This window comes from Hevea brasiliensis, chromosome 18, assembly GCF_030052815.1.
Source record: "Hevea brasiliensis isolate MT/VB/25A 57/8 chromosome 18, ASM3005281v1, whole genome shotgun sequence".
Classification (NCBI taxonomy): Eukaryota; Viridiplantae; Streptophyta; class Magnoliopsida; order Malpighiales; family Euphorbiaceae; genus Hevea; species Hevea brasiliensis.
This window is the reverse complement of record NC_079510.1, coordinates 36,242,576-36,269,689: the sequence shown is the minus strand read 5'-3', so window position 1 is coordinate 36,269,689 and position 27,114 is coordinate 36,242,576. Positions and strand designations below refer to the sequence as shown.

The following is a 27,114-nucleotide window of genomic DNA, read 5'->3' as shown; positions in this document are numbered from 1 at the left end:
ATGTGCCAACCGCTTCTGTGTCCGCTATGCTCGAGGTGTAAGTAGATCCGCTCGCAATGAGTATGGGATCCCCAAAGAATGCCCGATATTCCTCCATAGTGGGGGCCGTATCAATGTCATTGAAAGAGAACACTGCACTTAGGATTCCAAACCGTCAACATGGCTTTTAATGCGAGGATTTGGACCTTGACTTGCATTAAGGTTGCAATCCTTCCGCATTTCTCTTCAAATCGTACCTTGACACGATCGGAAGCAACCTCCATCTATTAGACAGCACCTCGAGGTTGTTCATTTTGACCTCTATTTTGTCCAGATCTAGTGAAGGTATTGAGCTAATGTATGCCTCGGAAACATCATTTTGCGAGGGTACCACCAATGAGCTGATTTGGACCAAAGTTTAGCATCTCGAGCCTCTCCCGCCGATCGACTCAAGGATGCCATGATAAAAATGATGCCTATCCTTATACGGACTCTTGGTTTGGTAACGCTCATGGAAAATTTGTTAGTAAGACAAATTAGGTAATTTTGAATCATACTGTTGTGTAGGTGACACGTACACATTTATCAAAGTAGGAAAATGTGTAGGCTTTAGTAGGATTCAAGATTACCCTCAAAAGAAATGAACAAAAGGAAATTAAAGGTAATAGGTAAGAGTAAGTATGCCCTTTTGTCCTATAGTAGGGAGACTCCTAACACCGGTAAGCGCTACCTATCTGGATAGTTCTATCTTATGAGGCGATTTACTACGGCTTTCGCCTATCGTGACGGTTTAGCTCAGATCTAATTTTCTAATAGCCACAGTTCCCAAATTGCCCTCATCAGAAAAGAGAGCCCCATCCTACCCCCATGATATTATCGGAAAATTCCACGTATCACGGTAAATAGAACGAGTTTCAATTTGAGCAGAAGCCTTCACTGATACTAACGGGGTAAAACCCACGGGTACCTCTACATGAACCAATACTACTTTCCTAAAAGGGTAAGAAAGCCCGGGTTAGGACCATAGTGTGTGAGGACATTGTGTAAGTGTTCAGTGTGTGAAGGGACACTTTTACCTCTTCCCAATTCAGGGGGATTTTATTTTTCCATTTTTTCTTTTTTCCTTTTTCTTTGAAATGAAGAGCACTGTAGGAGATAGAACAGGCAAAACAAAATAGTTAGTAGCAATAATAATTAGCATATAAGACATCGCCGAGTGAGCCCCTCTAAATATAATTTGATCGGACAAAAATTAAGCCTACTTTTGGACCTCTAGACTGGGGTTGGGTCCCTAGTCTCCCCAGTGGAGTCGCCAAGCTGTCGCAATGGGATTTTTGCGGTCGCCCGGACGATCACTCACCGAAGTGGGAAAGAGTGAGGAGTCGCCACCTTAGTTTTGAGGGTAACTAAAGAAAACCATTTGAGAAGATAAATAAAGAATGAAACCACTTCAAGACAGAGATTCTAGGTTCGGGGTCCGTAAACGGGTGGGGAAGGTGTTAGGCACCCCACCTCGTCCCTTAATAAGGGTAAGTAGATTTAATTTTGCGTCCTTTATAAATTAGTTAGAAGGGCTTGAACGGGAATGTTAATCCTTTTGGTAAGAGGAATATTTGGTTTTTCACTAATTAGGATTACCCAGATACACAAGTAAATGAGACAACCTTAGTGAACGAGTGTGAGAATCGGATAAGAACTCTCCTCCGACCTCTTTTAAGTTATTTATTAAAGTTTTGAGGGGAGACCGGATAAGAACTCTCCTCCGATCCCCTTTAAGTTATTTATTTTTAGGATGAGACCGGATAAGAACTCTCCTCCGATCCCTTTTAGACGTTTATTAAAATTTTGAGGGGGGATCGGATAAGAACCCTCCTCCGATCTCCTTTAGAGTTATTTATTAATGTTTTGAGTTGAGACCGGATAAGAACTCTCCTCCGATCTCTATTTAATGTTTATTAAAATTTTGAAGGGAGACCGGATAAGAACTCTCCTCCGATCTCTTTTAGACGTTTATTAGAATTTTGAGGGGAGACCGGATAAGAACCCTCCTCCGATCTCTTTTAGACGTTTATTAGAATTTTGAGGGGAGACCGGATAAGAACCCTCCTCCGATCTCTTTCGGATTAGCAGGAGCCTGGAAGGGGCTTTGCCGATCTCCCGAATTTCAATTTCAGCTACATGTCACAAGAACCTAAAACTAAGGTTTCTGGCATTCAAAAATGCTGGAGATAAGGTTTCTTGATACCCTATGACTAAATGGGTAATACTAAACTTGATTTACCGACCTTCCATGTAGTCATTTTACGCATACCTATTAATGTCCGATCTGTTCTGTCTAGTTTATTTTGGTTTTATTCCTCTTCATGGTATCTTGCCGAATTCCCGTTCACGTCAGCCTAATAGTTTGGCTATTTTCCTGACGTGTTATTCAAGCTTTCTCTTTTAAAAGAGACCCTTAAGTTGCAGATACCTATATTTTGCCTGACCACTTACACGCTACTAGGAGCTAAAAGCTCGTATTCAGAAATGACGAAAATTGATGAATGATGAACCGATCACTAAAGAGATAATTCGAGAGTAACGTTCTTTGAGATTTTTTGCTTAGAATAAACTTAGAGAAAACCGCATACGTAAAGAGAACAAAGAAAGTGTGAAAAGTAAACGCAAATACTTAATAAAACAGTAATATGAACTCTTACCTGTGAGGAGCCAAATATATTGAAATAACTGTGAGGTGGTAAATAGTGATGGAGATGGCGGATTGATCAGCCTGAGAGTTGATGTCTGTGAGGAGCCAAATGTATTGAAATAACTATGAGGTGGTAAATAGTGATGAAGATGGCGGATTGATCAGCCTGAGAGTTGATGTCTGTCGTGAAACCGAGAGATGCTTTAGCTAAAAGGTAACTGTAAGAACAGTGGAAGGAAGTTGAGCTTGAACAGAGGAAAAGAAAGCAGATGATGAGAGTATGACGGATAATGAACAAACTGGAAATGTAGAGTTCCAGTATTCAAAATCTTTTTCAAGAAAACACTCCTGAAAACTAGTTTCAAAAGTCTTTTTAATCACTACAAAACAGCAGAGTAACAAACTGAATGAAGTTTCAGAGTTCCTCCACGATAATAGCAGCCTCTTGTCTATATTTTTTTTTCCGTCCTTGAACAGTTTTTCATGCAGGTATTTATAGGAATCGGGTGCTCCCCATGAAGGGTCAGGATTTATTTTGAGGGAGATGGAGGGTCAAGATTTTGAAGTACATGATCGGATGTTCAGGAATTAAAGAGAATCAAAACGAATGGCTGAGATCGCTTCTCAGAATATTTGTCCTTTTCCTCTTTTAATCTGACGGTCTTGAGTCCTCTTGTCCGGAACGATCCGAGGGCTAAGAGTGAAAACGCTGGTATTGTCGTCTTCTCTTTTGATCCAAGGGTTCGGATTCATCCTTACAAGTGAGATCAACGGTGGAGATTGGGATGTACAGACTGTCATGACATACCACGCACTGTCAAGATTGCGGGCGATTCTTAGGCGTGCGGTGGAGATCTCGTCGCCACGCTTTAACTACCTCGGCTCGATTCTCGACGACGGTTATTGGGATTTGTCTTATTCTTTTTGTCTTCCGATCCTCCCCTAGCTCCTATTCCGATCTCTCATGCCGATCTCCTATCTCCGATCTCTTTTATCCCTTGATCACCGATTCGGTCCAAGCATTAATTGCATCTCGATTCTCAAGCGCCCGCTTGCTTTCCGCTCAAAGAATAAATGCTCATTTTCCCTATATATACCATCGACGGAGACATTTTCTTCATCGACTTTCCTCTCTTCATTTCTTACTTACCTTGTTCTAGCCGCTCCGTAGAAGTTCGCTATAATCGAGGCTTTGATCTTTTCCGATGGATTTCCTTCTCACCGATGAAAATTTACGATCCGGTGATTGGATGATCCTAATTGACGATGGTGAGAGAACCGATTTGACCGATCCGTATTGCGGGCCTCGGTTGTACCGATCTCGAGTTGCTCAACGAGTTCATTCGCTTCTCATCACATTGAGTGTTCGACAATGATTCGATCCACATTGGGTGTTCCGGCGGATGAAGCATCCGGTCGGCAATCCTTGGATCGATTATAGCCCGATCCTTAGATCGGCTGGTGGTATCCTTGGGATCAGTTATAAACTGATCCTTAGATCGGCCCCTTCAGATAGGATTTTCGTCGGTCTCTAGAGATCGCCCAAATGATGTAATTCTTCAATGTAATCAGATCTCTAGAGATCTCCCAAATGATGTAGTTAGACCTTTATTGTAATCCGATCCCTAGAGATCGCCCAAAGGATGTATGCAATCCGATCTTTTGGAAATAAAGACTTCATTTTGTCGGTTATCATCTTATTGTTTTTGCATTGATTATTTTCCGATCCCTAATGTGATTATCCAATCTGATTCTTTACCTGAATGACACTTAGTTGACCCTTTATTCAAAATGTTTAACTTATTATGCCGATCTCTAATAAACCGATCTCAGAACATTCGGATATTTGAGAAAAGTGTCGAGAAACATTGTCGCGTCACCAATCGATGCGCTGCCTAGAACCTCGCGAGCATTAAATGCTCGGACTAGTATAAATAGGGGTGGGAGGGTTAGCGGTTATTCTCTCATTCCATTTTCAATCCCTGCTCACAACTTGAAGTTCTCTCATTTTCTCGGTCTCACCGCCGATCGGACTCGTAAGGACTTTGATCTTCTTTCTTGTTTAAGTTCTTTGTTTCTTTTAAAAATGAGCGGTGCAGAAGGTCGAGAGCGGCGAGCCCTCCTTCCATTCGATTCTCATGGTCATCATCGGCGAAGAAGAGGCGATCGGGCCCGGCGTGCAACCTAAACCCCTAGGGTCTGCTCCAGTCGGGGTCGGGTCATACCATCAAGGCTTGCACCACCTTCAAGGAGAGAGACCCTTCCTATAGACGAGCTTCCGTCGGTTCTTGAATCCGATCTGCAATCGTTTGTTCAAGAACACAACATTTGTCTCGATTCATATGGTGATCAAGTGCAATGGCGATCTTGGTCGATCACTCTTTTGAAGAGAATGACATGGTTATGGTGTACGAGGAGCAGTTAAAGGCGATGCGAGGTTCCCTCTAGACGATTTCTATAAGGAGGTCCTAAAATTTCACCGAGTATCCATTGTTCAAATCCACCCCAACTCGTGGCGGATCTTGGTTGCTTTCAGAGGTCTATGCCGAGCTAAGGGAATCGGACCTACGGCTAAGGTGTTCGCCGAGCTGCACTGGACTAACTTCGCGAAAGGATGGCGAACACTTTGGTTCTTTCAGTGAAGCCTCATTGTGGGTTTGTTTTCCGATCTGCCCTCATCCCTTAAGAATTGGAAGAACCAGGTTCTTCATTACGAGGAGTAAAGATCCGAAATGCTTTGAGGACTTTCCTCGTATTTGGTGGTACCAGGCCCCTTCGAAGCACATTACCTCGAGTCAAGAGGAAAGCTCAATAGTGATGGAGTGAAAAGTCGTGCCGCCACTCTAAAATATTCTGTCCAAATGCGGTGATCGCGAATCGCACCATTGGACCATGCAGCGATCACCGGCCAAGCTCGCGAACTTAGCTCTCGACCTCGGCATTGGTATTTTCTATATCTCGGTTCTCGGGACCTTAGAGATCTCACTAACCTTTTCTTTGTGCGGTATGGCGGGTGGTGAGGTTCTAGGAAGCGGAAGAAGGACAAAGAGATCTTCGGAAAGTAAAGGAGATGAAGCGTTGAACGACTTCAAACACCGGTCACGAACACAGGGAGATACCAAGAGACCCACCTCAACCTTCGGGTCCGCCGACCACTGAAGCTGTCAGATCTCCTCCTAGATCGGAAGAGCAGCCTCCGCCTCTCTCAGTTGTCCCAAGCACGGAAGGGGGGCCTCCTCAAGCTTCTGGGAGGACCTCTTCTCATGGCGCTCAAATGTGGATCGACTGCTTGAAGAATAACCGGGTGTCGGGGAGAACCCGATTTTGCCAAAGTCACGGTGTCTACCATCTTCTTTCGGGAGGACCGGACAGGCTATCCTGAGAATAGTCTCGATGATATCTTGACTCGAACCATGAGCCTAAGCGTGGAGTGTGCAGTGAACCGGACCATGATTCGGAAAAGATTCAGCGTCTCAGGTAAGGAGGTCGGGAAGAAAAATCGAATTGGCTTCCCTCGATCCCAACTCTCATCCGCTCGGGATTATATATCTCAAGTCGAGGGACGGGCGAAGTACCATGAAGACCAGCTGGCCGAAAGGTCTCGTGACTTGGCTGAAAGTGAACGGGCTCTCAGAGAAGTCCAGGCACTTCAGGCCATGAAGCGCTTCAGTCGCTCAACTTGTAGAGGAGCTTAACGAAGGATAAGGAGCTTTCGAGAAAGACAAAGAGCTTAAGGAAAGGATGAAGAGATGGTGTCGGGAATAGCGGAGCCTATGTGAATGCTCATAAGGATCTCTTGGCCGAACTCCAAAGCGCTATCACGAAGAGGACTTCTCTTGGATGGACGACTGGCTCGGGGCGATGGTGAAGATAGTGAGGAGGAGGCGAGGAAGAGAGAGAGAGAGCGGAATGTAAATCAGTGGGGTGATCCCCACCGAATAACTTGTACAAATTATGAAATGAAATGGAATATCTCTTTTGTTCAATGAATGGATGTGATTGGAAAATCTTTGAATTGCCTAAGTATTTGATTGTATGAGCATAGCGAAACATGAACTAAATGCCATTATTAATCTAAGTATAAAAGATCGGAAAGCACAATAAGCATGAGATCGGTGGGGGAGAAATGCTGAACGGGACTTGATTAAAATTGAAAATTTAACTTGAACACTTAAGATCGGAACCCTCGTTAAACCGAACCAAAGCTTTAGCTCTTAATCTTCCGAAAAGGAGGTCGGCAATAAAACTGGTAGGAAAAGATCTAGTGCCAGTTCATTTTATTTATCAACAGAGATCAGGAATATACTTGACAGGTCCGGAAATTCGACAACGGGTTTAAGAGGTCGGTAAATGATTTGAGAGATCGGCGAGGCCTTAATGAATATGAGGACTCAGCATTAATTCAATTCTTTGTGAGGAGAGATCGGAAATGTGACCGCCTATCAAAGAGGGATCGGAAACGTGATTAGCTGTTCAAAGAAGAATTTTTATTGATTCTAGGGATCGGCCAAAATATGGTGTCGACAGACGGGGCAGTCACGGCTTGAGTAATTCGCTGGGACCCGATCCTTCGAGGGGTAGTCACGGCTTGAGTAATTCGCTGGGACCCTCGATTTGGTTATTAAGTGGAAGTCCGAGCTTGAGTAATTCGCTGGCACCAGGTTGGATTTAAGAGAGCTGTATAGGGGATCAGCTCCCATATGTTATGATTGATACTACAGGGTGTGTGAGTGCTCCAAATTACCTTTTTGATGTTATGATGTGAAAATGTTGTTGATGTTGCATTTCACTATACAGGGCGCATTAGTTCTAGATAGTTATAGAGATTATGGTTAAAATTGATATTTTACTCTCTGAGTCGAACGCTCACTCCTGTTCAATATTTTTTTCAGGCTACAGGAGGATTTTATTTTGGTTAACCTGCTTTTCTCCCTCGCAGGTCAATTATTACTGTTTGTATAAACTTGTTAAATCTTAGAATTTCCGCATGTGTTAGAAATGTTATTTGATTTGGGTCTGTAAACTAAATTATTATTTTGGGACCTGTAAACTTAATATGCTATGCATGTTTGATGGATTGGATGAGGGAGCTGAGCTCCCATTTATTATTATGTTGATGAGTATGTGGAGGGTGAGCTGAGCTCCCCAATGGATTGTTTATTGTGTTTACAGGTCGGGTGAGTCGAAAACTCCCCGTTGGAAAGTCCATTTTATGGCCGGACTCTGTCCGTTTGTTTTCTTGATATTGGGCCCAAATGGGCCTTAGAGTTGGGTTAATGAATAGTTAAGGCTTACTACGGGCCTCGGGGGCTTTAGGCTGGCCCAGGTCCTAGTGCCGGTCCGGCCCATAGGTTGGGTCGTGACATAAATTATGTAAGTTATTTGTTAAAACATTTTGGAATTCAACTAAAAAAAAGTATGAAAGAAAGGTTGGCCAACTTAAAGAAAGGTTGGCCAACTTAAAAGGTCAAATTTCAACAAACAATATATGAGACTAATTAATCTAAGCCACATGCACGATGTCTGGAGATGTATTCCATGCAAATTAGATAATTGACCTTCAGATTAAGATTACAAATTTGAAAAACCTTCCTTGTTTGATTAATTCTTGAATTTTCTTTGGTCACCCTAGCTAAAAACCCTCATCTATAAATACCCAAGCATCCCATGCAAGATTTCTCATCCCTTACAACAACAAAACTCTTCTAAGAATTCTAAGCTTCCCAGCAAACATAATGAAAGTTTCTAATTTCCTCGTAGCTCTTGCTTTCTTGGCTTTGGCTGCCTCATTTGCCATTGCCTATGACCCTAGCCCTCTCCAGGACTTTTGTGTGTCAACTGATGATGCTAGCTCTGGTGGTATGCAACCGTTTATGTTATTTCCTTTTATTACTATTATTAATTGATTTTTTTTAGGCAGCATTTTCAAATTTATTTTCATTTCATAAGTTTCTTTTTGAAAAATTTTAAAATGAAACCGTTACATATAACGATTATAATTAACGGTTAAAATCTTATAGTTATATTCATGCGTGGTAATAAAATTGTGTTAATGACATAATGGTATAACACATTTCTTTCTTTCATGCAGTGTTCGTGAATGGAAAATTTTGCAAGGACCCAGACCATGTCACAGCAGATGATTTCTTCCATTCTGGGCTTAATATTGCCAGCGAAACTTCCAAACAACTTGGAGCACGCACCAACCTTTTGACTGTGGATTCGATACCAGGACTTAATACTAATGGCCTATCCATTGTTCGTATAGACTATGAAGCAAATGGTGGACTAAACCCACCCCACCATCACCCTCGGGCTTCAGAGATCTTAACTGTCTTGGAAGGAACCTTGTATGCTGGTTTTATCACATCCAATCCTGATCATCGTGTTTTTGCTAAAGTTCTCAAGGCAGGAGATGTTTTTGTATTTCCATTTGGACTCATTCACTTCCAGTTGAATATTGGAAAAAATCCTGCAGTTGCCATAGCAGCATTAAACAGTCAAAATCCAGGAGTTGTGACAACAGCAAATACAGTTTTTGGAGCCAGCCCATCCATTAATCCTGATGTTCTAATAAGAGCATTCCATCTTGACAAGGATTTAGTCGCCAAACTTCAGAGACAAGAATGGGTGAATCCATCAGATCTTAACGGCTATTAAGCAAATGTCATCATTTAGGTCATTTGATCACTATTAATTGTAATAAATAAAAAGGATAATTCATGTTGATTGTATTCATCTTCCAATGTATTGACGCATAATAAAGGTAATAAGATATGCCCATTGCCTCTTTCAACAAGTTTAGTTGATTTTCTCCCTCTATGTCTATCTCTTAATATGTATACATGTTCTTTATAATAATCACACATGCATCACTTTAAGTCGGGTGTGCAGGAAAGATCTAATGAAGGAGTAGATAAAATAAAAAATAACCATACATGCACCTCTCCCTCCAATATAACACATTTTTTTAATCTATGACTGTGACCATTAGGTAATAAAAACATAAAAGATTTATTAATCACAATTTGACAATGAATGTAATTATAAAATTCATATAAAAACGTCAATGATCAATACAAAAAGTAATTAAATGGCACATTAATCATGTCTATTTTCAAGAGATAAATAAGTTTATCCGCTTGTGTGTGTGCATATATATATATATATATATATATATATATATATATATATAACTTCACTTTCTTACTAAAATTCTAGGCTCGGTCCTTTATTAAAATTTTAAGCCTTCACAACATGTAGTAATGAATAAATGATATGCGATATCAACATAATAAATATAGAATTTATATGTAAAATAAATGAGTTTAATTATATATATTATTTTAAAATAATTTTATATAATTATTTAAATATAAAATATATAATTACTTCAATATAAAATTTAGATGTAGAGACTATTTTGTTGTTAAAACAAAAAGTATGAAATAAATTATTTTAAATTGAAAAGCAATTAATAATAGGAATTAATTTGTTAATAGAATTTAAATTTAGGATTAAATTCTTACACAAAAGTAAATCAAGGAGGCCCAACAGTTCTAAGCCCATCGTGTGTTGTATCCCAATCTACTAGAGATGGAATCGCTTTTTGTGGTGAAATTACGGCAGACAATGTAATTCTCAGCCGATTCTCAGCTTTTTGTGGAACCCATTTGCTGTAAGGGCAGGTATTCTGATTTCCCTCGCTTAAAATAAATCTTTAATTTTATATAATTATTTTTTATTTTTATTATTTTAAATATATTTTTTAAAAATTAAAAAAATTAAATTTTTTCATTTTCAATATGAGAATTAATAAAAAAATTAATTAAATTAAATTCTTATAAAATTTTAATTTCTAAACAGAAGGTCTTTTAAAAGTACTACTCTCTCTTTTATTTGCTAACAGAAGATTTGTGAGCAAGCCAATGACAAAACGAATGCTTGTTTTCATAGTTGAATAGCAGTCAACATAAGTTTATAATAATAAGTTAGTGAAAGTAAAACATGGAATTTAACAATACGAATCTAACCCACAAAGGATTGAATTAATGGCAACATTAAACAGTGGCCACGGTATAGCTTAATTGGTAGCTTTGCCTCTTTTCTTTAGAGCAGTACTTGTGTTCAAATCACCCCTTTCCCACCACTTCAATATTGAAGGGAAAAAAAATAGTAACTGTATGAGTTCTTAATTCCCACTGTATTAAAGAGAGTTCCTCTTGGAAAGAAGCAATCTAAAACAATCACATAAAACTCATGGATGGCATATGCGCAATCAAATATGTAAGAGACTATGGCATAAATAAAGTTAATCCATTGCTGGCTTGCTGCCCCTATCCCCACCCCAATCAACAAAACAACTCTTCCATTTCAATTCTCCAGGTCCTTGGGATTGGTTTTGGGTTATCATTGATGAAAATGTTAAATTCAAAAGCAACATTCATGGGTTCCATTTTCAGCAACGAATAACTCAACTCAAACCCATCAGAATTGCAATGCAAATCATCCACATGAATTCACATTCTCCATTCTGTTATATTAAGGCCCAAAATTCAAGTGAGCTAATGTGATACTACAACTTTCAATAAACAAACTCGCATAACCAAAGCATGCATTTGTCTAAACTCCAAAAAATGATTATAAGCAGAATAACTACTAACAAAACATGCAAACAAAAAGCTAAAACACCAGAACCAGCAACTCCACACCAGCTGTAGCTACTATACAGAAAAAGCTCAATGGAGGAAAATAAACCACACCAAATATCCACTAAAACAAGCCAAATTCAAAATTAAAACATCATGAAAACTGGCTGTTGTCCAAGAAATTGAAGATTATACTAATACCAACCCAAGATCAACTACAGAGCAACTACAAAGTAGAGCAAGTAATCAAAGTGCAAGTCATATAATTTAGATTTAAAAAGTAAAAATAATAAAAAACACACTCACTCGCAAAATGGTATTGAGGAGTGGCTAAGGGAGAATGAAAAAGAGGAGCAAAGTAGCCGACGGTTTTCTACTTGGAATAGGGTTCTCTGTTCTCTTCTTCCTCCTTTTTCCCGTCCTCCCTTCCCACCATTCTCAATCCTTTTTGCATTTGGGCTATTGGGTTCTTAATAATGGGTCGGTTCGGTTGAAAGCCCAACCAATCAAAGTTATTGTTTAGTTAAATAGTTTCTTCCACTTTTATTTGTCGTATTTTAAAATTTATTTATAATTATTAATTTTTTTTAAAAATTAAGAAATAGTAATTTTTAATATTTTTTTATATTTATTAAATATAATAATTATTTAGTTAAGAAATATGTTAACACTTCTCTCTCTTTCTTTTAATTATGTGAGAAAAATGAATATTTTATTATAATTTATATAATTTAATTTTTTTTTTATAAAAATCGTAGTTGAATGAGGTTAAGTGTTTTTTTTTTTAACTTGCTTTTTTTAAAATTTATGCTTAATTTTAAATAAAATTTTATCAATTTTAAGATTATAATTGATTTTATTAAAATTAAAAGAATTTGATTAATTCACCAAAATGTAAAAATTATGAACTATTTATGCCATTAGGCATTTAGAAATTGAGCCTTAATTGTCAAAATAAAAAATTTAGATTAAATAGAAAATTTGCATAAAGATTTGACTTCTTGATATGATTAGGCCCTTTAATTATCTTTGACTATCTAACATATACTTAAATCAACAACCTAGATTATGTAATAATAATAATAATAATAATAATAATAATAATAATAATAATAATAATAATAATAATAATAATTGTATATATTGATATATATGAATTTAAGTAAAATTATTATAATTTTAATTTGTTATTTGTTTGATTATTTTAAAATAACTATGATGAATTTAATTTGTAATTTCGAGTAATGGTATATTTTATGATTATTTTTTTAAAGAAAGATTACTTTGTTTTATAGAAAATTTTATAAATTTTCTATTTTCTATTTCGTAAATTTTACGTAATTTTAGTTTCGTAAAGAAAATGTTTTATGAAAAAAAATATTAAATTAATGTAAAAATGGTGACCCTTCATATATATATATATATATTTAAAAATAATATTTTATATTTTAATTTTTTTTGAAATGATTACTATGAAAAAAAAATAAAAATCACTTTATTTAAATGCAAAAAGTAAAATACAAAAATTTCACAAAGATATTTTTTTAAAATAAACCAAAGTAATTATTTTGGTTTGGGACCCTTATCCAGTGACCCACAGGCTCAAATCCAAGGCCTTACTTTAGAGGAATTGAATTCCTTCCACTCGACCCAATATCTATTGATAAAGTAATTTTATTTTTGATATAATGTAATCATATTCACATTGTCTAACATAAAATTTGAATAAAAATTAAAGATTTAGAGATGATTAATTAGTGAAAAAAATTATTGAAATATTTTGATTTGTTATTTGAGGAAAGAAATATTATCAAAACAAACTACAGAAATATATTACTTTCAGCAAGTAGAAAAAGATGGATTGTGCACTTACAAAGCTCATACTTATCATCTCACTCAAATATTATCAAAACAAACTATAATAAGACATGTGTACGCTCACACATATGATTGAAGAGTTAATTTTAGCAACATCCCTTTGAGTAGATAGACCGGAGGAATATTAAAAGAAAACACAAGTATCAAATAGTGATTTAGTGACAGATTAAAATTTTATAGAAAAATATTGATTAGCTACAGATTCGTTATTGATACTTCACTAATCCATCGCTGATACTTTAACAAATGACTAAAATTTATCATTGAAAGTCAATTTTGTGAATTATCTATGGATTAGTGACGGATTATGATCGTCGCTGAAAATCTCATCGGTAATGTATTTCAATGACGGATTTGTTGATCTGTCACTAATCTATATTTTTGTGGCAAATTAGTGATAGATTCAGTACTAGATCCATCAATCCATCGTTGATACCTTTTTTTTTTAGTGCAAATAGGGATTCAAACTTAATCATATTATGTAAGTGGAATGCTTTTCAATTATTGAACCAAGTTATGTTAGGCTTGATGAACCTATTAGAGGCAGCAACTTTGTGTATGATTAGGATTCAAGAAGCCTCAAAAGTCTTTATTGGCGGTAGGTCAAGGAAAATTGCATTAAGCACATTAAGAAGGAAATTTTGCCCCTAGTTTCATTTACAGCATGCAAAATGGGATTTCAAACCAAGTTAACAAGTAGATAAGCCATCATATAGAAAATCCAATATGGTCTTCAAGCTCTCAATAATTGAATAAAGGTGGGATCAGGTATATATGTATTGAAAGAGAATACTAAGTTTAGGTTTGTCGCTTTCCTCTTTTGCACACTGTCTTCATGCTATTATTTTTTGGTCAAGTTTGAGTTGATCGGATTAATCCAAATTGAGTAAAAATAATTGTTGTCTGTCTAAGTTGTTCCACACGAAGACCTCATTTCCTCCTTACAAAGGGGGCAGAACAAAGCCAAAATGCATTCAAATGTGGCAGCATATGCATATGATTGGCCACTATGCCAAGCACTAGCTATGGTTGCCAAGCTACAATCAATTTCTTGAGAGTTTAGTTGCATCCTTGAGCAGTCTTAAAAATTGATGTGTAGCCATTTTGAATTAAAAAGTAACCTACTTTATTCCAAGCGAAGAATGCGACTAGAAGCCCTTGGTCAGCGAAGAGAACCAACACTTGATATTTGCTAAACAATAACAGAACTAGGTATTCAAAGAACTCCATATATGGGGCTTTTTACTAGATGGGTGTAGTAGAAAAAATAATATACCAGAAGGGATAAGTTAGAATTTAATTACCAAAAAAGGAGAAAAAGTGCTGAGTTTGAAAGTTTTGAGAGCAATACGCTAATTATAATAGCGTTTTGAGAGTGGGATACTAATTATAATAACGTTTTGAGTCGGACACTATTTATAATAGCGTGCACCTGATTTTATTAAATTATTTTAGTTAAAAATTATTAAATAAAATAATTAAATAAAATTAAAGGAAAGCTGGACGCTACCTACAATTTTATTTTTTTATTAATTATTTTATTTTATATTTTTAAATAAAATATAAATATTATTTTAATAAATAATGTTATAATAAATAATATTTTAGACCATAACAATTTTATTATAAAAAAATATTTTTTAATTTAAAATTCAATTAAATTTCAATTAAATAAAAAATTAAAATATAAAATAATGTTATTAATTTTTTTAATAATTACTTTCAAAAATAATAAATTACTAAATATTAAATTAAATTTTAAATTAAAAAAAATTACAATTTAAAATATTGTTAATTTTATTTTAATAATTATTTTGAAAAAATAATTAATTATTAAATTTAAATGTTATTAATTTTATTTTAATAATTATTTCCAAAAAGCAATAAATTACTAATTATAATTAAGCATTATTATTAATTTTCCTCAATTATTAAGATTACAATATTAAATATGTTATTCAATTATTATATTTTCATGAATAAGAAATTTGTTAAAAATAATAAAAATATTAAATTTATTGAATAAATTAATAAAATTAAATAGATGAGCTAAAACTGACATACAAATAAAAATATTTGAATAATTTGTAAATTGATGAGTTTAATTATTTTTAATTATGTATAATTGCTATAATTGAAAATAATATGAAAAGTTTATGATTAAATTGATAAAAATGAAAGGTTTGGTTAAAATTAAGGATAATAACAGGTAAAATTCTCGTGAAAGTTGCCCTACCTAAATTCAAACCCATCACTGGTATTATTTCTCAAATCCAAACCCGTCCCAAACTTGATTATATACTACCCAAATTTATCCTATCAGGGTTCACTCAAATTGAGTATGCGTAAATATCCGATCTATTGCCACCCCTAAAATTGATGATTGACATAAAGGTATTGATTTTTTTTTGTCATTTAGCCTAAAATTAATTAAACATATAGTAATAAAATTAATATTGACTAAATGCACACATTAACTGAGACAAACATGTAGGCCCCGTAAGCTATAATGAGCTTGATTTTGATGATGGCAAAACTTGATGAAATATACATTAATCCTTTGTGCATAAGTTTTTGAAGTGATTTTATAGGTCATGATATGCAAAAACATTGATGTAAAGACTATTCTATTGAAATGGCCGATATAAAAGGAGATTATTATTTTGTATAACACAAGATGAATCAAAGTCCATGAAGAATTAGGATAGAAATTAAACTCTTAGGTCTATTGTACGAGATTAGAGAGATTATGACATTTAAGACCTAAAATCAATTTTGTTTTTAGATTTAAGAGTTTAGAAAGTGTTTTTACATCATTTCTAAGGTCTTTGCATGGTCAAAATAATTTTTACACCTTTCCTTCAAAAACTCAAATTTTCAAAATTTAAGTCAAACAGTAGCAAAATTAGTTAACTCGTTGCGAAAATTAGTTAACTAGTTTTGTTGTCTAAAATTTTCTGTCTTATGAAACTAGTTAACTAGTGAAAATTTTAGTTAATTATTTTCATGCTCTGACCTGATACAACTCTGCTACACAAATTTAGAAGAAGTAATGGCTAGTTTTTTTAAAATTAAAGAGTCATTAGACACACTCTCTAGCAGATATTTTTAGCAATAAAAAGCACCTATAAAAGGCATCATTTACTATAATTTTACCAAATGAAAATGTTCCTATTCATTGAAAATTTATTATGCTATTTTTAAAGCTTTCATTCAAATGCTCTTGAGTTTGAGTGGCAAATCTTTTTTCTCAATCTTTTAGCATTAAATTCTGTATCTGAGAGTTATTGAGAGTGATTTCATCTACACCAAAACCTATTTAAGGTTTTGTAAGTGTGAGGACACATTTGTGGAAGGTCTTCAAGCACCTTGTGAAGCTTGTGGAAGGTTTTTAAGCACCTTGTGAAGCTTGTGGTCTTTTGTGGGAAGCAAAGACATTGTAAAGGTTCTCAAGCACCTGGGAAGCTTGCTGAGATTGTAAAGGCTTTGAATCTTGCCTGTTGAAAAAGATCAAATAGTGGAGTGACTCTCAAAGTGGGACTTTAGGAAGAGTGGATGTAGGCTAATGAATTTGAAATGAGCATGATGGGTGAACTTATCTTTTTCCTTTGGACTACAAATTAAGCAACTCAATGGTGGCATCTTCATTAATCAATCCAAGTACATCAAAGATATGCTAAAGAAATTGAAGATGGATGATTTAAAGAGTATTGGAACTCCTATGAGCTCCACTATCAAGTTGGAAAAGGATGAAAAGGGTAAAGATGTTGATCAAAAGCTATTTAGAGGTATGATTGGCTCACTTTTATATTTAACTGCATCAAGACCCGACATTCATTTTAGTGTGTGTTTGTGTGCTCGTCTTCAATCATGTCCCAAGGAATCTCATCTAATTGTTGTTAAAAGGATTTTCAAATACCTCATTGGTACACACTCAATTGGATTATGGTATCCTAAATGTGACACATTTGATCTAGTTGGATATAGTGATTCTGACTTTATTAGAAGTAGATTGGATAAAAAGAGTACTTCGGGTACTTGTCAATTCCTAGGTCATGCCTTAGTGTCTTCGCATAGTAAGAAACAAACTTCTGTAACTCTTTCTACTGTTGAAGTAGAATACATTGTGGCAGAAAGTTGTGTTGCTCAAATTCGGTCTCTTCTTCTGTAGCTTTTTCTTGCTAGTTCTGTTGTGTTGCTCAAATCCTATCCCTATTAAGGAGATATTCAAGGCTGATGATGGTAGGAAAAGGAGTAAAAAAGAAGAGAAAAAACAAGAAGAAGAGACTGAGATTGAGATTGAGATTGAATTTGAATCAGAATCAAACTCTGAAACAGAATTTGATATCCCAATAAGCAAGTTGAAAGAGAGAAGTTCTAAGATAGATGAAGGGGAAAGCTCTAAGAAGAAAGAGAAAATGAAGCTGAAAATGTCAGATTTTGTGAAAATAAGTAAAGCAAATCTAGAAATGATGAAGGAAATAAAAGAAATGAGTGGACTGAGCTTGAGTATTTTAGAAAAATCTCATGAATTGCAGAAAGGAATTATGGCTGAGCAAAATGTAAAGATGGATATATTGATCAATAGATTAGACAGGCAGGAATGGTTCATGAAGAAGATGGCTCAAATGTTGTTTGGTGAATCTTTTGGGAAGTTTGGAGATCTTGAAAGCTACCCACATGGTATTGTTGGTCCTAGCAATGCAAAGGCTGCTAAACCAAGTGGAGTAAAAATTTTTGAAGTGGAAGAAGAAGAAGAAGAAGATGAGCATGTAGAAATTGCTTAAAAGGAAAAAGAAAAAAGTAAGCTAGCTGAGGTTGAAGAAGTAGAGAAAAATGATGAGAAGAAAGAAACTGCAGAAGAGAAATCAGAAGCAGAACAAGAACCTGACAAGGAAAAATCAAGAGAATCCTCCCCATCTCATACTAAAAGCAACAGCAGCAGTGAGAATGGAAAAAAGTGAAGGAAGAAATGGTTCAAGACGAGAAGAGGAGAAGAAAGATGTTGACAATAAGATAGAAAAGCAGTAACAATATCCATCCTCTGATCAATCAAACCCTGCTCCTACTACCTCTCAACCAGTACCTGAATCATCCATCTCTTTACCCATGCAATATGGCCCTAGAAAAACCAAAGCACAAGCTAGAAAATCAGTTTTACCCATTCCTCCAAAAATCCAAGTAACCATATTTGAAAAAAAAAAAAACCCCAAAGAAGAAGAAACAAGCCAAAGCTGTTGATCCTACTCACCTTAGGAGAAGTGGCAGGATCCTTGGCAGCAAAGATAAACCTTGAAATATGATTTATGACTTTCAAAGTTGTGTCTTTTTGTTTATTTTTCAAAAAGAGTGAGAAAATAGGAGAAAATAGGAGAGAGTCTATCTTTTTGTTGATGTCAAAAAGGGGGAGAAATTAGGAGAAGATAGGAAAATATTTTAACTGACAGAATGTTTTTATTTAACTGGGTATATTTTTAGTTAACTAATTTTGTTAGTGGTTATATGGTTCATATTCTGATATAGATATTTTAGACTTATTTTGGAAAGTTATTGAAGATATGATGATGATCTTTTATGATTGACTTATGGTTGATATAGCTTATATATGATGATTGAATTGATCTTGGAAATTGTTTAAAATGCTTTGAATATCAGATTTAGGGGGAGCTATTTTGTAGCTTCTCAACTTTATTGCATTTTGAATAATTGTGTGCATACATATAGGGGGAGCTTGTCTCAAAGCAAGTTCTTGCATACATGACATATGTAGATAGTTATACAATTTAATTTTTTATAATCTTCATAGATTCATTAAGATTTGACATCAACAAAAAAGGGGAGATTGTAGGCCCCGTAAGCTATAATGAGCGTAATTTTGATAATAGCAAAACTTAATGAAATATACATTAACATGATATGCAAAGACATTAATGGAAGGACTATTCTATTAAAATGGCTGATATAAAAAGAGATTATTATCTTGTATAACACAAGACGAATCAAAGTCCATGAAGAATTAAGATAGAAATTAAGTTATTAGGTCCATTGTACAATATTGGAGAGATTATGCCATTTAAGACCTAAAATCAATTTTTTTTTTAGATTCAAGAGTTTAGAAAGTGTTTTTACATCATTTCTAAGGTTTTTGAATGGTCAAAATAATTTTTACAACTTTCCTTCAAAAAATCAAAATTTCAAAATTTAAGTCAGACAGTAGCGAAATAAGTTAACTCATTGCGAAAATTAGTTAACTAGTTTTATTGTCTAAAATTTTCTATCTTATGAAACTAGTTAACCAGTGAAAATTTTAGTTAACTATTTTCATGCTCTGACCTGACACAACTCTGCTACAAGACTTTCAAAGAAGTAACGGCTAGTTTTTTAAAAATTAAAGAGCCAGTAGGCACACTCTCTAGCAGACATTTTTAGCAATGAAAAGCACCTATAAAAGGCATCATTTATTATAATTTTACCGAATGAAAGTGTTCCTATTCATTGAGAATTTATTATACTATTTTTAAAGCTTTCATTCAAATACTCTTGAGCTTGAGTGCAAATCTTCTCTCTCAATCTTTTACCATTAAATTCTGTATCTGAGAGTTATTGAGAGTGATTTCATCTACACCAAAACCTATTTAAGGTTGTGTAAGTGTGAGGACACACTTGTAGAAGGTCTTCAAGCACCTTGTAAAGCTTGTGGGCTTTTACGGGAAGTAAAGACATTGTAAAGGTTCTCAAGCACTTGGGAAGCTTGCTGAGAATGTAAAGGCTTTGAATCTTGCCTGTTAAAAAAGATCAAATAGTGGAGTGACTCTCAAATTGGGACTTTGGGAAGAGTGGATGTAGGCTAAGAGAGCCGAACCACTATAAACATTGTGTTTGATTCTTTTCTTCCTTTAACTCTTTAATTTTCAGCACTTTGTTTCTCTGATTATATATTGAATGTGTTGAAAATTTGTTTTAATGAGTTAATACTAAGCTTGAACAATTAAACCTGCAAATTCTGATTTATATGTGAAAAGATACACTTGATATTAAGTTATTATTTTGTGTATGAGCTGCTATTTGTGCATAACTTGTTTGATCACTTAAATTACATCTTAAAAATAGAGTTATGCAAATACATAGAAGTGCAAAGCCACAATTTTTTATTAAGTCTTGAGCAATGACTAAAAAATTACCAAAAGCGTCCAATTCACCCCCCTTTTTGTCACTTTCTTTGGGACAACAAAACAAAATTTTTAAAATTGATTCAGTCATGAAGGTTTAAGAGTTAAGATTTAACTCGAGTCAAATCTTGATTTAATTAGTATATTATGAAATAAACATTAATTATTTTATAAAATTAATAATTAGGAAAATTTAATTATCACGACCCAACCTATGGGCCGGGCCAGGCTGGCACTAGGACCTGAGCCAGCCTAAAGCCCCCGAGTCCCGTAGTAAGCCTAACTATTCCTCAACCCAACTCTAAGGCCCATTTGGGCCCAATTTCAAGAATTCAACTGGACAGAGTTCGGCCATAAAATGGACCATTTAACGGGGATTTTTTCACTCGTCCGACCTGTAAACACAATATATAATAAATTGGAGAGCTCAACTCACCCTCCACATAATCAAAATGTCATAACTCAAATGGGAGCTCAGCTCCCTCATCCAATCCCATCATGCATATAGTTAATAATTTTACAGGTCCAACATAACTTTTATAATATAGGCCCAAAATAAAAATAAGTGCTTCTAACACATGCGTAGTCTAAAATTTAACTCAATTGTACAAAATACATTAAATACTATCAATGGACCTACGAAGAAGAAGAGCAGGTTAGCCACAATAAATAATCCCTCTGTAGTCTGGAAAAATAGATGAACAGGAGTGAGCGTTCGACTCAGAAAGTAAAATATTAATTTTAACCATAATCTCTATAGCTATCTAAAGCTAATGCACCCTGTGAAGTGAAATGAAACATCATCATAATTTTCATATCATAACAGCAAAAAGGCAATTTGGAGCACTCACACACCCAACACTGTCAAGCAATACATATATGGGAGCTGATCCCCTATACAGCCCTCTTAATCCAACCTCTGCCAGCGAGTGTCTCTCAAGCCAGACTTTCGCTTAATAAACCAAATGCGGGGTCCCAGTGAGTGTCTCTCAAGCCGTGTCTACCCCGAAGGACCAGGTCACAGCAAGTGTCTCTCTATCCGTGTCTACCCATCCTGTCCATACCCAATACCATACCACACGCACGCCACGCACACACACTACTCCAAATTACCACAAACAACATCCATGGCACTTCAACAATTATGAATGCAATATAAAATGTGCCTAGTGTTTAACTACATAGATACATATTTATAAGTGATGCATGGGCATGCTTGAACATATAATAATATCGAAATTACAATTAAAATTAATATTTCACTCAAAAACTTGAACCGAGATCACTGCGGTAGCTGGGTGGAGGAGGAAGGTTGTTCCGGCTCACTTGACAATTTTATTATAATTATTTAATATATTTGACTCAATACAAGCTTGAAAAAGACCAAAGACACCCTAAGTCGTGCCGAAAATCCGGCAGAGTCTCCCCTACACCTATGACCTACCCAACCTGCAAAATGGTTCAAATAACACTTTTAAACTCAACCCATGTCTCATCATCATTATATGGCCCCTCCTGGGCCTTCCAAACCAAGCAATAATCACAATATCAGACAACTCAATTATTAGACTTTAAAACTAATATTTTTCAAAAACTATCTAAACTAACTTTAAAAATTTTATAAACCTGCCCCACGGTCCTTAACAATATTATAAGGCTATTGCAATAGGAATCGTAATTTTCTTATCATCCATGAATATTTTATAAAATTTATTTTAACCCAGTACAAGGCAAAAATTGAGTAATGTAGAGTTCGAATTTACCTATGCCAAATCTAACAACTGGAACGCGTTCAGAACGTTTAAAAATGGTGGGGTAGCCTATAATCTTGACCCGGTTCTAAAATGGTTCTAGCAGCTTATCTGCTCAGCCCAAAATTGCAGATCTAGGCGATGATCGAATTTTCACGAAATGAAAGTACATACGCGAAGTCCACAATATGAGGGTTAAAATATATATATATATATATATATATATATATATATATATATATATATATATATATATATAATTATTTAAAAATTAGGGATGTTTCATTAATAATAATGCTTAATTATAATTAGTAATTTATTATTTTTTTTAAAATAATTATTAAAATAAAATTAGTAACATTTAAATTTAATAATTAATTTTTTTTGAAATAATTTTTAAAACAAAATCAACAATATTTTATATTGTAAATTTTTATTTAATTTAAAATTTAATTAAATATTTAGTGATTTATTATTTTCTGAAAGTATTTATTAAACAAAATTAATAACATTTTATATTTTAATTTTTTTAATTAAAATTTAATTCAATTTTAAATTAGAAAATAATTTTTTATAATAAAAATTTTATGGTATATAATATTAATTATTATAATATTATTTATTAAAATAATATTTATATTTTATTTAAAAATATAAAATAAAACAATTAATAAAAAAAATAAAGTTGGACTCTACTTATGATAGCATCCAGCTTTCCTAGGTGGCGTCCAACTGTCCTTCAATTTTGTTTAATTATTTTGTTTAATAATTTTTAACTGAAATCAATTGCACGCTATTATGAATAGCGTTCAGTTTTAAACGTTATTGTAATTAGCGTTCCATCCTCAAAACACTATTATAATTAGCGTTCCGCTCTCAAATCTTCTAACTCACCACAATTTCACCCTTTTTTGGTATATTATTTTTTCTGTTACACCCATTTTGTAAAAAACTCCATATATGCAGTTGCTGTAGCATGCAACAATGCCGTTTCTCCTAATAATAAAAAGAAAAATGTCAAATCATACAATACTAAAGGGTATTTGTTTTAACTTATAATCTGATTAATTTTAAAAATATATTGATTTATTTGTTTATAAAAATTTTTGAACTTATAAATTGAATTTATAAACTAAAAAAATAAGCTAGGAGACTCAACTTTTTATTTTGGGGCTTATAAGCCCTGTACTTATAAGTTAGCTTGACAAAATATTTTACTATATTATCCTTGTTTAATTTTTAAAATTTTATCATAAATCTCATTTAGCTATTTTAATAATAAATGTGTTTATAAGTCATTTTTTACCAAATACATTAACTACTTATTAGTCACTTAAAAGCACCTAAACAAAAAACGTAATTGTTTAAAATTTTAAATGTTTATAAGCTTGAATTAGCTTATAAACTTTAGGTGCTTATAAATTGATTTTCAAAAATTAAGTCAAATATACTCTAAATTTACTTTGCCCTTTAACATTTTGAGCATTAATTGATGTAACACCTCGAATTTTTAAATAATTATTTTATGTGTAGTTATATAATTTTTTACTAGTTTGATGGGCCCAGGAGGGGCCATATGATGTTGATGAGATGTGGATATGGAAGATGTGATTTAGAAGTGTTATTTGGATCATTTTGCAGGTTAGGTATTTCCTAGGTATAGGGAAAACTCTGTTGGATTTTCGGCAAAACCTTTAGGCTGTCTTTTGATTCTCTACAACTTTGTTTCAAGTTGTTTATTGATAATTTTGGTATATTGTTTAGGTGAGCCGAGACAGCCTTCTTCCTCTGCCCATCCACCGCAGTAACCTTTAAAGTGTTGTGAGTAGATATTTATTTTATTTATAATTTCAATATTATTATATTTCTGGCATGCTCATGCATCACTTATACTTATATTTATATAGTTAAATATTAGGCATGTCTTGTTTTGCATTTATACTTGATGATATTACTTTGATTGCTGTGTTTGATAATCTGGAGATGTGTGTGTGTGAGTTGGTGTGTATGTGGACTATATGAATATGGGTAGGATGGGTAGACACAGCTGGAGCTTGACTCACTACGACTCAATCCTTATTATGGATAAGTCGGAGTAGGCACAGTTTTGAGTTGATCTCGCTAGCCCCCGTATATGGATTATTAAGCAAAAGTCCAGCTCGAGTTGATCTCGCTGGCAGGCCTTGGATTAAGAGAGCTGGGTAGGGGGATCAGCTCCCCATATATGTATGTGTAAGTATGGATTTGACACGGGTGCATAAGTGCTCCAGATTATCTTTGATGTGATTTAATATGAATTGTATGAAGATGATGCATTTCATTTCCAAGGATCCATTAGAATTATATAGTTATAGAGATTGTATGTAAAATAAATATTTACTCTATGAGTCAAATGCTCACTCATGTTCACTATTTTTCCATATTACTGGAGAGCTTTGTCCATGTGTTTAACCTGCTTTCATTCTTCGCAGGTCTGCTGCTATTAATTTTATGTTTTGTGTTGTTAAATATAAATCCTAGCCCTCCGCATGTGAAGAAACATATTATTTAGTTTGGGACTGTAATATTTATTAATATTTAGGATTGTAACTTGTTAAACTTTATGTATGTGTAATTTGGTGGTTGGATACTTATGATAGATGAGGGAGTGGAGCTCCCATTGATTTTATTCTAGATTGTGGATGATTGATGGGTGAGTTGAGTTCCCAAATGTATTTTTATTGAGATTATAGGTCGGGTGAGTTAATAACTCCCCGTTGGATGGTCCATCTTATGACTGGACTCTGTCCTGTTGATTTCTTGAAATTGGGCCCAACATGAGCCTACTGATAGGTTAGAGTTTAGTTGGGCTTACTATGGGTTTCAGGGGCCTTATGCTGACCCAAGTCCTAGTACCGGTCTGGCCCATAATTTGAGTCGTGACAAGGTTGGTATTATAGCAAAGTAGGGATGGCGATACGCAATGCCTACGATTCCTGGGAACTCTCATGCGTGAACTGTGGCAAAGCGTGGCTCTTCGCTCAGGGGCTTGCAAGGATGGCTATATGTAATGCCTGCAAGTACTCTGATAGGTACCCTCTTTTGCCACCAAAGATAGTGAAAGATTGGTATCATTGCTTAGGTTCCTGATTCATGGGAAAGAGTATAATTGGGAGTGTGGGGTCTTATTAGGAGGTCACATGCAAAGTATAGGACCCTATTTTGTCTTCTTCTATAACTCCTTATTTTTAGCTTTTGCGTTATAACTCGGATAATAAAAGAGTGCTTCAGTTAGTTTCTTAATTTTCGTAGAGTACATAGAGATGTGAAATAGAGTTAGCAGACATGTTGAGGTCTGTCATGGGAGTACGTACTCTAAAGAATGCTGTGTTTTTGTTAGTATAAGGCTAACGATGTGCCTATCTAGTGCAAGGCACGACGACATAAAGGTAACTTTTGGTAGTATAGTTGCCCTAGATGGGAGTGAGGATACCACTGCGGGTAGTCATTAGTGGATAGCTCAGTCACTGTAAATTTATAGTATCAGTGAGTTCAAGAGAGATAAGAGATTAGGAAACCTAATCTGTTGGGATGTACTGTTATACTCATTTCATATAGGCATTTTAGGGTAGTTTTGCATCCATTTTGCCCTTATATTTTAGTATATTTTATGTTTTTAGCTTTATTTTAGCTTATTTGTTAACTTTAGATACTTTATATTTGATTTTTGTAATTTTGTTGTTTTTGATAGGATTTTGTGGCAAATCAAAGATCAATGAGTGCATTAGGAAGTGATTTGAAGAAATTTGGAGTTCTTCAAGCATAGAGGAAAGTTGAAGAAATCAAGCCTTGAAAGAGCAAGTTAGCCGAAATTTGCTTGAGTTTTTGCTTAAGATCCTGCTTAGGGTAAAGCGGCAGTGCTTAAGGTGCAGCACAAGTCAAACATGAGCAGAAAAGTCTATTTTACTCTAAGTCTGCCGAGATTTGCTGAAGGTCTGCTTAACCTTAAGCAGACAGTGCGACTAAAAGCTGAAATTTGCTAAGAAGCTGCTTAGGGTTAAGCCGAACCTTAAGCAGACTGCCCAGAACGTGAATAGTGCTGCTGACTTGGATAATTTTACACCTCATTTCCTATCCACTCCTTAGCTCTTATTTACTTTTAGGGCAACTTTTTGGGACCATATAAATTCATCATTTCCTAGTTTTTGCCAGAAGAACAAGGGGAAACGGGAAGAAACAAAGAAAAGAAAAAAAAAAACACGCAAGAAAGAATAAGAAGGAGAAGGAGCACGCCATTTCTGCTGGAGAGCTGCTACCAGTCCACCTGCAGTTTTTCAGAGTTTTGGGCTCTCCTTCCCCTGGGTTTTTCTATTTTTTAGTCTATTTTTATGTTTCTTTTGCTAGTTTTATCATTTCCTCTTGTAAATTTTATCATGATAGAATAGTTTTTCTAAGATTTCAGAGTTGGGTCGCATTATTTTGAATCTATTTGTGGATTTGGATTGGGTTTTATCTAGATTTATATAAATATGAGTTTTGATTCTTTTCTTTGTGTGCTTTATGACTTGCCTAATGTTGGATCCCATTGGGTCTAGTTTTTAATCTTTGATTGAAGGACCGAAAGGTGAAAATCATTGATAGATAATCAAGGATTAGAACTTGAAATCCCCTAGATTTAGAAATAAACTAGGGTTTTAAGAGGATTCATTGATTGATTACAAAACTTAATGGGTTTTAAGTTAATCAAATATCGTACGAAAGTAGGTTTGGTTTTCTTAAAATACTCTTTGGTTTGCTTGAAAAAGATATCAAAGGATTTTAGAATCAATCACCTTCAAACTCTATTTTCTTTTAAAATTGGATGACCCAAGACAAATCCCAATAGACTTAATTCATAAACCCCAACTTTGGAATCAATTTTACTATTAATTAGTCTTTGTTTTTGCTTACCCATTATTAATTTAGTTAATTTTTGCTTAGATTAACACTTTATTTACATTACCCATTACCTGTTTTCTTTA

The 27,114-nt window shown here is 34.5% G+C and overlaps 2 protein-coding genes across 2 annotated transcripts in view; both read left to right on the top strand.

Annotated features, from left to right (window-relative positions):
* The window catches only part of LOC110669337 (germin-like protein subfamily 1 member 11), a 46,881-nt gene extending 37,432 nt beyond the window's left edge, over positions 1-9,449 (top strand). The window contains exon 3 of the mRNA XM_021830986.2: positions 9,347-9,449. The gene's annotated coding sequence lies outside the window, so the exon portion shown is untranslated. The remainder of the gene's footprint in view (positions 1-9,346) is intronic.
* On the top strand, positions 8,370-9,338 carry LOC110669331 (germin-like protein subfamily 1 member 13). The gene is made up of 2 exons (XM_058141073.1): positions 8,370-8,527; positions 8,760-9,338. Exons 1-2 carry the CDS (start codon positions 8,404-8,406, stop codon positions 9,326-9,328), a joined length of 693 nt encoding a protein of 230 aa, XP_057997056.1. The 5' UTR covers positions 8,370-8,403; the 3' UTR covers positions 9,329-9,338.
* Positions 9,450-27,114: the final 17,665 nt, after the last annotated feature.